The following is a 13,058-nucleotide window of genomic DNA, read 5'->3' as shown; positions in this document are numbered from 1 at the left end:
TGGACTAGTGGAGCCACAAGGTTCTCTCCCCTAACACTGCAAGGCTCATGGCATTGCAAAAGCCTTGAATGGCACCACTGGAGGCTCTGAGGTTGAGATCTGTGATGACACAGATCTCATCCCAAATGTCTGGGTTAGGCTTGCCGACAACTAGGAGATTGTGAATCTCTAGCATTAAATCAGCCTGGTAAGCCAGCAGCAGGGATGTAACATTCGACAGCCGTACAGAACGTGCAGCAGAAACGTTGACTTTTTGGTAGAAGGACGCTGAGAAGTGGTCCGTCTTATCAGGGTGAGAATTGCTTGTCGGTGACAAGGCACTAGGGTTGAGGTGGCTGGCCAGTGACAGCTCGACCACCGTTGGCTTGCCGTGGCCCAGCTCCTCCATGTCTTTGACATTCATGCTGTCAAAAAGTCTGATTTGGACCTTGCCAGTCAAGGGTTTGTCCCAATTATGTTTGGCATCTGCCACACAATCTGGAATAGCTGAGAGGAGTTGTTTGCCTGGTAGGGTGCGAGAGGGGAGTTACCTCCCATCATACCAGTCCCTCTCTGCACTGCCACCCCTCATGGGTTCAGGTCACTCAACGCTGAGTCTGGCGGCTGCTCGTTTGCAGACATCGATAAGTGAATATCTGTCATCTGCCACAGGTGCCCCGCTAAGGGCAGAAGAGGGTCTAGAGGTAATGGCTTGCGCCTCCTCGTCCTCTTCCTCCTCCGCTGCCTGGAGGGAGTCTTTCATGCCATCGTCATCATTGAGGTCCCCTTCCCATTTACCACCTGAGCTAATAGCCTAGCTTGTTAGCACAGTGCTAGCCAGAGAAGCTAGCACCATGTGGGTCTTGCGATGAACCAAAGTGTGGCTCTCGTCTGATAAGCAGACGGTCAGTCTATTCAATGCGAAACGTCAGTGGGTTGACCTAAATGAGAAAGCGCTAGTAATTCCATCCTTCCAGGTATAATTTTTTGTTGTTGTAGAATAGCTATCCTTGCAGCTTAGCTAGCCAAGTCTCACGATAGCCACCACAGGCGACAAAAGGAAAAAAGAGCGGAAAAGCTGATTAACCAAATCGAAAAGGTTCCTTTCTGTGAATTCACCCAACACAAAAGACGAAAGCTGAAAAACCTTTGCTCGTTGACGTAGCCTTCCAGTTGAACAGGAAAACAGATCATGTCGTGCTGAGGAGAGCTAGAGTAGAACTTTTCTGTGAGGAAGGGGGGTGAAAATGCCCAGAGGGCAAGCGACTCAACAGACTTGTGAGATTGGTTCTTCGAGCTACTTAAAGATTCTGTGAATCCCACTGTAAGATGTTAAAATGAATAATTGAGAACCCTGGCTGCCCAAAATGACTAGTTTGTTGGTTGGCGTCCAAGTTATTTGTCCTGGTTTTGTTCTAACCATCCTGTTTCTATATACTCTCTATATATTACAGGGCAAATCATAGTTTACACAGATTGTCATTCACAGACCTGAACAAAAATATTTCCATCCATGTTGCTGCTCAGACCGTGCCAAATGAGACAGACAGTGTTGCCTTCCTACCTTCCTAGCTAATAAACCTGCCACTGCGGCTATCAAGGTGGGTGGGCGGGTGCTTCCTGGTAGTCGACAGGAGTTTCCGAACAGACAGACTAGGCCTGCGTCCCAAATGGCAACCTATGTCCTATGTAATGGGCTACTTTTGACAGGGGCCTGTAGTAGTGCACTAAATAGGGAATAGGGTGCGATTTGGGACAACACCTGGGAGAGAGTGTAGTGCCCCACCCTACTGACGTCACCAGGTGACCTCCCGGTCAGGACACTGTCCTTATCAGAATGTTTAGCTGTTCCGGAGTGTCTGTGACAGGCCTATGTGATTTTCACACATTGAACTGGAATGCCTGGAATCTAGGTGTCATTTCCTTCAATAGCAAAACATCTTGGCTGCCGGAGACTATCCCTCCGTGTTGGAGAGTTGGAGAGCTCTCTGTGTCTACATAGCTGAACTGTCTAAGCACATCTGGACCACAGCTGGGATTAAAGATTGACAAAATGTGGCTTTATTAAACCTGTTTTGATTCTGTATCATTGCTTGTTTTGTTTTCCCTCTTCTTAGTTAATTGTCAGTTACCAGAAAAGTATTTATTTGGGTTTTCTGACAGTACTGTGCCAATTTCAGACAATATACAGACAATATAGCATGATGTAACAAATATGCAATTGTACCATTTCCTATAGATTTCAAGAAGTCAGCAAGCGATCTTCACGCAGGAACACATGTCCAGGGCCACACTTGTAGTACAGTACACCCCGAACTTAAAATAGTATTTCTCTCCAGCTGGTGTGCATTACTTTATGCTAATGTTAGAGCACTTTCTGGCCTGCCAAACTTTGCACCTGCAACCTCCCTATCCTCCTCCTTGCAAGATTCCTAACCAGGCTGTTCAAATCCATGTGTAGACTGAGACCTCCACCTTTTCCTGCTGATGCTCTGTTTGGTGCACCTTTTAGCTCGGTGGAAAGACATAAAGAGAGGCTTCATGCATTGCAGTAATCATGTATACTACAAACTCTTGGTCGACAGTGATTTAGGCATAGTCATTTGGTAACATTTCAGAGCTTAAACCGTTAAGAAAGAACACATTGTTTCAATGTTGAAGTTGGATGAATTTACAGTAAACCTTGGGAGGAAAACACATCTTTCACATCGTTCATTGGGCTTTTATTCTTCCAGACTGAGTGAGGAATGTGGAAGAGCTAAGGCTTATTTTCACTGAATCAGGAATACTTGGCCTGTGAGTTTCTCTTTAGTTTAGAAGTTGGCAGTAAGAGCGCGATGTCGGGCATCATCTCTGCCATGAGCTTCACTGGAATAATGAGTCAATGTACAGTACCAGTCAAAAGTTTGGACACAGCTACTCATTCAAGGGTTTTTCTTTATTTTTTACTATTTTCTATGTTGTAGCATACTAGTGAAGACATCAAAACGATTAAATAACATATATAGAATCATGTAGTAACCAAAAATTGTTAAACAAATCTAAATATATTTTAAATTTTATATTACTCAGAGTAGCCACCCTTTGCATTGATGACAGCTTTGCACACGCTTAGTATTTTCTAACGTGAAGCTGGACCACTTTTGCTATTTCTGAACTAATATTACCACACACACACACACACACACACACACACACACACACACACACACACACACACACACACACACACACACACACACACACACACACACACACACACACACACACACACACACACACACACACACACACACACACACACACACACACACACACACACACACACACACACACACACACACACACACACACACACACACACACACACACAGAGAGAGAGAGAGGCAATGTGTCTTCCGAATCTTGAAGATACAAGCATATCTGCCAGTCTTGTCAGCTTAAACATGGCCTGAGGCTGTTGTTTCAGAGATGCACCTGTGCCAAAACCTTAGACACCAACTTCAGAGTGCACTTGGCACTGTGAGTGTGTGTTTGTGTGCATGTGTGTCAGATACTGCCCTGGGGGAGAGGTGAGGTGTATTATTTGTGACTGTTGCTGGCCACAGCTTATTGACTTTCATTCACATTCAGATCCCTCAGAGCACACCAACTAAGTGCCACCCAAACCCACTAACCATAAATACCTCAACTCGCTTGGTTAGCTGATGAGAGAAATATGAGAGGTGAGAACATTTGATTTACGGTGGAATAAATGGATGCAATTATGGCTTCCGCAACTCTCTTTTTCGTCTACTTTGTATGTCTACTTTGTATGTCTACTTTGTATTTTACAGTTTTTTTAATGTTTGACCATTATTGAATATTCAATGCCGTTTTTAGATATTTACTGAACGTTGAATGAACCTTTTCTTGAACATATGTTGGCCATTCTAGCTAGCTCCATAGTGGCAGATTTGGTACAGTAGGCTAGATTCGCTTACATTTCGCAACACTTTGATCAATGCTTTATTTTCTACATTGATAGGAGCCATAATATTTTCATAGCATTGCCCTACAGTCCATGTGTGATTGAATCAACATTTAATCAAATAGGGCTCCTGTATACCATTACATAGCAAAACAATATCACTCTTAAACTGAATGGGGTCATTGTATTGTGCCCTGAGGGACTCAGTCACAGTAATACTTTATTATCCTTTAGCTTTCCAACCAAACCCTGTGGGTTTTGGAAAGATTGATTGATTGTAGGGCTTACTTGGCTTTCACAATCCTTTGGTATTTGTAGATATACATTTTACTTAAGTATATGATGATTTGATGCTCACGATGGCATTGTTTTGCTTCTTTGATTGTATTTTCTTTTAAAGCAAGTCTTTTTTGTCATCACTTTAATTCATCCTTTTATTACCGCATACAGTAAGACAAATAATGACATTTCCAATCAACTTAAACGTAAACTTGAACATTGTAATATCTTTGCTACACCTGTATGTTTGAACAAGCATTGTTTGAAATATACATACTTTATTACAAAACAAAACAATATTCAGGGTCGGGTAGGTTACTTTCTGAATGTAGTCCGTTACAGTTACTAGCTACCTGTCCACAATTGGAATCAATAACGTAACTTTTGGATTACCCAAACTCAGTAATGTAATACGATTAAGTAATTGGACTACTTTACATGTAAACAGTTACTCCCCAACCCTGACACTATTGCCACAAGTTGAATACTGTAGGCCCTTTGTTTTCTGCCCCTGAAGCAAGGTCTCCTCCAAATGTCCAATGTGCGCTGTGTGTTACAGCAGGGCTTTTGCCTTGCCTATATGCTTGGGGGCGTTTCAAATCCTGTATTTCTTGGACAGTATGAAAAGTAAATAAAAATGAGGGGAGAACAAAGTTTAGAGCAAACTGGCGATCAGTTCACGTCTGGTCTGCTTTAACTGGCTAACCACCTGGCTCCCACCTGTATTGGACATGCATACTTTCATCTGTCTCATTCTATTTTTAAACCATCTCTTTTCCTTTCTTTTCATTCCCCAGTCCCTTCTTTCTCCATGTGAACTGTTTTCATGAATTCTCATGATTGAGAATGGACCAAGGAATTAATCCTGAATACTCATGCCCAAGTAGTACTCAATATATTATCAGATCTATTTCTTTACCAAAAATATTTCAATGGTATACAGTGTTGTGGAAGCTACTCTGAAATCATAGTTGACCAAAGTACCAATTACTTCACACTGGAAGAAGCTTCACCAAAGCTACCCCTAAGAAAAACATAGTTTATTTAACTGAAGTTACTTTGGAAAAGTAGTTACATCCAAGCTACTTCGTAAAAAAGTATCATATCTAAATCTGAAATGTCATAGATAGATCACTCTGGTATCAGATGTTAACAGAATGTGTATTAAACACAAATTGTATTTAATTTATGCAAACAAAGAAGTATGTAGTTCCAGTAATTAGCTACACTGCTACATGGCAAAAAATAAATTAACTACTGAAAATACCAATATTTTAATTTAGTTCAACTACCACCAAGCTACTGGAAAACGTAGTTGAATAACTACATGTAGTTCACTACTCCTCAACGCTAATGGTAAGTAATGGTAGGCCTATTTCATTGATAAAAGAAGCAAATAATCTAGACTTTTACAGAAATAATTTTCACCCGCCCCAAGTATTCTCTCCAGTCATAATAACAGCCTCTAATTTAGGCTAGATGTTAGTGTTTTCTGCTTCTTTGCTGTGGTTGCTGGGCAATTCTACTTAGTACGTGTCCTCATGTGCTTCCCGAAATGCACCCTATTCCCTATATAGTACTCTACTTTTAGCCAGAGCCCCATGGGCCCTGGTCAAAAGTAGTGCACTCTGTAGTGAATTAGGGTGTCGTTTCAGAAGCACATTTGTGTCCTCATGGTCTCTGAGGATGGAACTCTCGGACAGTGTTTACTTTCACTTTACTTTACTCTAGTGTTTCTGTTTTGAGTTCCTCTCTTTCACAATGGGACTGGTCACATCGACTCAAGTTCAGCCTCACATCAGACATGCTGCTGCAGCACCATGGCAACCAGAGGACGACGAGGTTGGAATTATAAGAGGCTCATTATTACAACTGCAGGTTGATTTAGAATACGTCATTGAATTCAGTTGCATCTGATGCGGTTTTGAAATGAGGAAATAACGAACAAACTCCCTGTTTCAATCGATAACAGCTAGAGGGGGAGAGAGATGGGAGGGAGGAGGTAGGAGGAGAAAAAGGTCTGGAAGTAGAAATGGGCAACAGGGAGTAGGAATGTGAAGCATTTCTGCTCCTGCTCCAGTGACTGTTTACACGGCGGTCAGCCTGTGACATCACAGCATAGACTCGATAAATGTCAGCCATGCAGAGGAATGAGCAGTCAGCAAACAGGCAAGCAGCACTGGTAGCTAGCTAGCACCACTACCATCACACTTCAGAGGTTAGACAGACGGGTCAGTTCAATCAACCTAAAGACGTTCCAATGGAAATTTCAAGACAACTCGGTGACAATGTGATAGCCTTGGCTTTGCTGCTCTGTGTGGGTTCACTGCAGGTGAGGCCAAACGACTATTCTGCTCTTCTATTTGTGTGTACCTGGAGGTGAACTGTACCTGTAGCTTACACCTGTTGCTCAGGATGTGAACTGTCTGTGGAAATCAACGAAACTGCATTCCATTGATCGATTCCATTGATTCCACGGAAAGATCTATCAGAAGCTTTCAGGTGGCTGTGGTTGAAGATTGTTTTGATAGAACTGATTTTGTTTTTATGTTATTGCTGTTTTTTTTATTTGTAACTTACTCCATAGTCAATTTACCATATTTGTAACTTACTCCATAGTCAATTTACTATATTTGTAACTTACTCCATAGTCAATTTACCATATTTGTAACTTACTCCATAGTCAATTTACCATATTTGTAACTTACTGCATAGCCAATATGTAATATATGTACAAGTAGCTAGCTATTCATGGCATGATGTAACAGTATTGTACACTGCTAAGTATTTTATTATTTTGTGTTTTATCATTTAGAAATGGTCTTTAAAAAAATGTTTTTTACACTTTATACAGATCATAATGAATATTAATGATACATGTTTAGAAATATTGATGAATGATGAATGTTTGATGTTGCATTGCATAGTTGCGGTAGAGACGACAAATTATGTTTTTGAGTCCATGGGGGCATGACATTGCTCCACCAGTGAATAATTGCGGCCAGTATGTCCATAGGCTGCCTGCTGTGGCTTGGCTCCATTAACTGTATGTAATTGAAGGCAGGACTATTTTGACCAGACAGTGTTGGACATAGTGTTCCCCAAACAAAGTACTTCTACCAAATATTAATGTGCTTACAATTGGTCAAGGAAAGGCTGTTTTTATTTCAGAACATAACGGCAGCATTTTTCAAATATGGTGATGAGGATGATTATGATGACGATGATGATAATGGTCGTAATGATGAAGACTATGATGACAATGACAACAACAACAACCAATTGACCTCCTACTCCTCTTGCTCTAACCTCAGCCTGCTTTAACCTCTAACCTCTGCTCCCTGTGTTACTCTAGGTGTGGTGTCAGTTGTGCCCGGGACCATGCCAGTGCCCCAACCCCATGCCCCAGTGCCCAGCAGGAGTCCCTCTGGTCCTGGACGGCTGCCAGTGCTGCCAGGTGTGTGCCCGGCAGCAGGGCGAGGCCTGCAGCGATCTGTATGTGTGTGACAGCCAGAGAGGACTGCAGTGTGACTACAGCGCCAGCTTCCCCGGCGACCCTGGAGAGTGTGTCAGTGAGTGCCAGCCTTTTCCTCCTGTTGTTTTAGGCTTTATTACCGACAGTAATGTAAACAGAAGGGGGGGGGGGGTTAGATGAGAAGGATAAACAGTGGGAAGGGTGGACACAGGGATTGAATCCTGTCTGGTCTCCAGGGTCATAACACATGTGCTTGTCCCGGAAGTTTTGCCACTGGACCACAGGCTCTGCACAGTGATCACCCTTTTCTAAACGACCAGGCTAGCAGACAAAAAAACACAGAAAGGGATGGCACATGGAGCTGAAGTGTATGTCTGACTGTTTGTATGAGAGGGACAAACAGACAATCTGTTTAGGGCATATACTGATCCAGCCACCTGCAGAGCGCAGGGGCTTGAGTTTGACTGTTCCTCCAAAACATCTGAACCTCTATTTTCAGTGGTGTTGTTGGCACATTTCCTCTGACTGCCCATCGAGAATGATACATTGCCGAGACAACACACACGGATTGGAAAACAGACTCCTCAGTCTCCTCAGAACTGGGGTGCATCCCAAATGGCACCCTATTCCCTGCATAGTGCACTACTTTTGACCAGAAGTACTGCACTAAATAGGGGAAAGGGTTCCATTTGGGAACGCATGGTTTCCCATAACATCACATAACAACCCAGAGTCTTGGCAGTAGACATTATCCTCTTGTTTCCTTACCTCACTCTTACACAAGCTCTGTCACTCTCTCAATCTCTCTCTCTCTCTCTCTCTCTTTCTCTCTCTCTCTTTCTCTCTCTCTCTTTCTCTCTTTTTCTCTCTCTCTTTCTTTCTCTCTCTCTCTCTTTCTCTCTCTATCTTTCTCTCTCTCTCTTTTCTCTCTCTCTCTTTCTTTCTCTCTCTTTCTCTCTCTTTCCCTCTTTCTCTCTCTTTCTCTCTTTCCCTCTTTCTCTCTTTCTGTGAGTAATTGTATTTTTTTTCCAGAGTCCAGAACAGAGCAGGGTGCAGGGTATGTGTATGGGTTAGGGTTAAGGATAGGGTGGGGCTGCCAGTCCAGGGTAAAGAGCCTCTAAGAGGGTCTCTCTGTCCTGTTCCCAGACCTGGATTCAAATAATAGTTTAAATCATTTCAAATATCTGTGCTTGATTGAGTTTTCATGGTTTGATGAAGTAATCCAATAGTCCCAAAATGCAAACCCTACCCATCTGGCACTCCAGGCAGGCAAATAGTTTTTGAAACCAGGTCTGTTCTGTTTCCACCCTTCCAGGTCAGGAGGAGTTGGGCTGTGAGCTGAACGGGGTCTCCTATCAGGATGGCCAGGTGTTCCAGCCCTCCTGTGCCACTCAGTGCCGCTGCCTGGGGGGAGGGTTGACTTGCGTGCCCCTGTGCCCTGAGGACGTCAATCTTCCCAACCCAGACTGCCCACACCCCCAAAGGGTACAGCTGCCTGGGAGGTGCTGCAAGGAGTGGGTCTGTGAGAACATGGACAACACAGTCGTTCAGGATGCCATCACAGGTAACTGAGATATCAGTCCAGTTTAACAGTCATATTCTAGCCTGGTTCCAGATATGTTTGTGCTGTATAGCCAACTCCCTATGGTGGTTGGCATTAGCTACTATATGCAGATCTGGTACCAGGCTAGTCATCCTCTGTTCTGACACAGGTTTCTGCTACGTATTTCGATTGGACCATCTTGAGAGGGAACCAATAAAATGCTTCCCTGTGGATCCTAAACCATTCTTTTTGGTGTTAGCTTGACAGTCATGAAGAATATGGTGTTTGTCCAGCTTAGATGTTAGCTAATTATACATAGCACTTTTACACACTATTGAATATAAGAATGACAAATGTTGTTCCGTCGATCAAGCTGTAGGGCAATATTTAGCTTCCCACGTTTACATGAGCTCTGCCACTGACGCTCATAGTCTGAGGTCTTTTATTGAGGGATCTTTTGCATTTTATTGTGGTGAGTCTGGCCAAATGAAAAGGCACAATGTCCAAATATAACCCCCGCATTTCATTGGAAAAGTCTGGCCAGATGAAAATGCACATTATTGTCAAAATAACAAGCCCGGTTCCAACACCGACCCTGTTTCCAAATCTGCGTCCCAGATGGCCCCCTATTCCATATGTAGTGCACTACTTTTGACCAAGTAGTGAATTAAATAGGGAATATGGTGCCATTTTGGGACCAATGCCTAGTTTCATAACAAGACCCATGGCTAGGCGACGCAACAATTAAACACAATAAGCCCAAGGAGTCTGAAATAGTCCCAAAAACGGGTTAGGAAAATAAAACCGCTAAGGAAAAAAAGAACATCTGGAATTTCTGACACTGTCACACAGTCAAGCCATGTCAATAGCAATGGAACATTTTGTTCAAAGTGTTCTTGAATTCAAAGCCTAGACGGTTTTTTTCATGCTGTGTTACAGAAACAATGCCAAAGAAACTGCTGATTATTATGACTCAGATTCGACCGGAGATATGCTATCTTAGGGATTGATCTTCATCCAGATAGCACTGCTTTTCTGTGCTACGAAAAGACAGGAAGTTCCTGTACAAGTTTAGGCCAATTGATTCATTAAGAGACATTATGACATTTGAGACACTCTGATAAAAACCTATTTACCAGGGAAGTCATGGCAGATGAGTTAGCTTGGCTCTGATTGAGTTGTTAACAGCTGGATCTCGTGACAAGTCACTCATTCCTCATTGTCCCATTAGTGTGTTTGCTCGAAGCACACTACTGTTATTCCCCGTACTTATTATTCTTATTTTAGACAGCTCAAGTTTTCTTCAGGAAATTCACCATTCGGTCTCATTTTTATCCTGGCTTCCTCTCTCCAGCCTCCAGTTTGTGGCCAGGCCTGTCGGGTCCCTCTAACTGTATAGACCAGAGTACAGAGTGGAGTGCATGTTCCCAAACCTGTGGCGCTGGGGTCTCCACGCGGGTCTCCAACAAGAACCCAGCCTGTCGGCTCGAGATGCAGAGCCGTCTTTGTAAGGTCCGCCCCTGTCAGGCACTCCAGCCACACAGGAACCCCATGGTGAGTTAATATCTTTCCAGACTCTCTGCCCCACGTCTTTACCCCCCTACCCTAACTCCACGTCTACCCCAACCTTAAGTGTCATTTGGGGTTAATAGGTTATGTTAACAGGAGACATACGTAAGCCTCATGTATGTGTTAAAATGTGTGTTCCTGTCACCTAGACTCTACTATATTGGTGTAAAGTGCCCATTGCTCAGTCTGTGAAATGGTCATACTGGAAAATGCTTGAGGTGGAAAAAATATCTCTCACAGATATAAGAATGTGTACAGTAGATGGATTAGGGTAAATGTGTTTTTCTTCAATAAGTACATTTGAGTTCATTCCCAGTCTAATAATACATACATTAACCTCTATTCTCAGCAACCATGAGCTCATTTAGCAGCCTAACGTTGATGATCTGTTTTCCCAGTGGGCCCGGCATTGTGAGCCCAGCTACAAGTCAGTGGTGCCAGTGAGACTGGTGCACCAGGGCTGCTACAGCACACGGGTCTACCGGCCCCGGTACTGCGGCCAGTGCACCGACGCCCGCTGCTGTACCCCCTACCAGATCAGCACGGCCATGGTGGCCTTCCATTGCCCCACCGGCAGGCGTCTTCACCGGGCAGTCATGATGATCCAGTCCTGTGTCTGTCACTACAACTGCCCCTACTCCGCTACAGGACCCTATGCAGCGGCACCCTACTCAGGCTCCGCACGCTCTCACCGGAGCCCTGCCGTGTGGGGCTAGACTTGACGTTCAGGTCAATCCTCTGGGCCCTATGCCTCCTTGAGAACCTGGAGCGTCCACGATGGCTCTCCACCTCCTATCCTACCCCTCTCCATGTACTGACATGCTCATACTGAGACATGTCCAGACAGGACCTGCGAGCAACACCTTTGCTGTGTTCCAATGTCCATACAAGTGGTATACCAGTATGATTATTTGAACGGAGCCTCTGTCTATCATGGCTTGATCCAGCAGGTGTAGCCCCCTTCATAGGATAGATAGGGGAAGTGAAAAGATCTTCCAGGTGATAAGCTGTGACTGAGTCGGGGGAAGAAAGCCCTGATATGAATGGACAAGCTCCGTCTGCACTAAGACCTCCCACTCTATTCCACTCTTATCACATCTCAGAAGGTGACCTCATGGGGAAAAGAATAGGTCAGGAAACCCTAGTTAGCTACCCTGACCCCAATATTAGCCTGGTTTCTCTCCACAACAGAGTCATTGTCAAGCCGAACATTAGGCACGGCAACTCCACGAGGAGTTGGCAAGAGTGCAGAAAAATACTAGCCTCTATCTAGCATATGTAAGTTAAATACTGTAACACAACAAATGCATTTATGACTAATTGACCAACTGTAGTCTTATGCTGTATGTAGAAGACCAGATGACAGTCATTTGTTGTCTTTCTTGACTCATTTTAGGCCCCAGATGTTCTCCTGACCACTTGACCTGACTTAGTTGAGTGGATTAGACTCAAGTGTTGTTACTTTGATTTGAGTGAATTTATTTTGCAGAATGACACCAACCTTTGAGTTGATAGATACTGTATCTTGACATGCAAATGCCATCTGTTATATCAGTTTGTTTGTTTGTTTGTTTGTTTATAAATGTGTCTATTTTGTGTTCTTAGTCAGATGAAATTGCACTTATTTTCAATGTTGCTGTAAATATAAACTATTCAAATGCTTTTTGAAATATTGTACAATTGTATCACTGATTTTATACTTTGCCTAAACAGTTTTCCATTCACAATGCTTTTTTATGTAAAGCTTGAGCTCCTTTGTATATTGCATATTATTCATTAATGATATTACTACATTGAGATTCGATTGTTGTAATTTGTGATGTAACTTTCCCTTAAAACTCCTTTATGACTTGTTAGTGATTTGGGTGTTGCTATTTGATAGCTTTTAACATCCACAATATACGCCGTAGCTTCCCAAAGTCAGAAAGCCATGTACAGTATCTTCTTATTTGCAGTATCTAATGACTTCCATTGGACTCACAGTATCAGTGCAAATATAGTTACAATGAGATATGAGTAAAAAAAAAAAAAAAGAAGCAATCTATGATTTTGGTGGCTGTAGTCTTTGACAATTTGCATGGTATAGAGGTCCTGGATGGCAGGGAGCTCGGCCCCAGTGATGTACTGGGTTGTATGCACTACCCTATGTAGCGCCTTGCGGTCAGATACCAAGCGGTGATGCAGCCAGTCAAGATGCTCTGAAGGGTGCAGCTGTAGAACTCTTTGAGGATCTGAGGGCCCAT

At 43.3% G+C, this 13,058-nt stretch overlaps 1 protein-coding gene across 1 annotated transcript; it reads left to right on the top strand.

Annotated features, from left to right (window-relative positions):
* The first annotated feature begins 5,983 nt into the window (after window positions 1-5,983).
* ccn5 (cellular communication network factor 5) lies at window positions 5,984-12,671 on the top strand. Its single transcript, XM_046364389.1, has 5 exons — window positions 5,984-6,560; window positions 7,584-7,800; window positions 9,019-9,267; window positions 10,601-10,800; window positions 11,214-12,671. The coding sequence occupies exons 1-5, from the start codon at window positions 6,489-6,491 to the stop codon at window positions 11,529-11,531; spliced, it is 1,056 nt and encodes a 351-aa protein (XP_046220345.1). The 5' UTR covers window positions 5,984-6,488; the 3' UTR covers window positions 11,532-12,671.
* The last annotated feature ends 387 nt before the right edge of the window (window positions 12,672-13,058 follow it).

This window comes from Oncorhynchus gorbuscha, linkage group LG10, assembly GCF_021184085.1.
Source record: "Oncorhynchus gorbuscha isolate QuinsamMale2020 ecotype Even-year linkage group LG10, OgorEven_v1.0, whole genome shotgun sequence".
NCBI lineage: Eukaryota > Metazoa > Chordata > Actinopteri > Salmoniformes > Salmonidae > Oncorhynchus > Oncorhynchus gorbuscha.
Note: the sequence above shows the minus strand (reverse complement) of the source record. Positions and strands in the feature narration are given on the sequence as shown.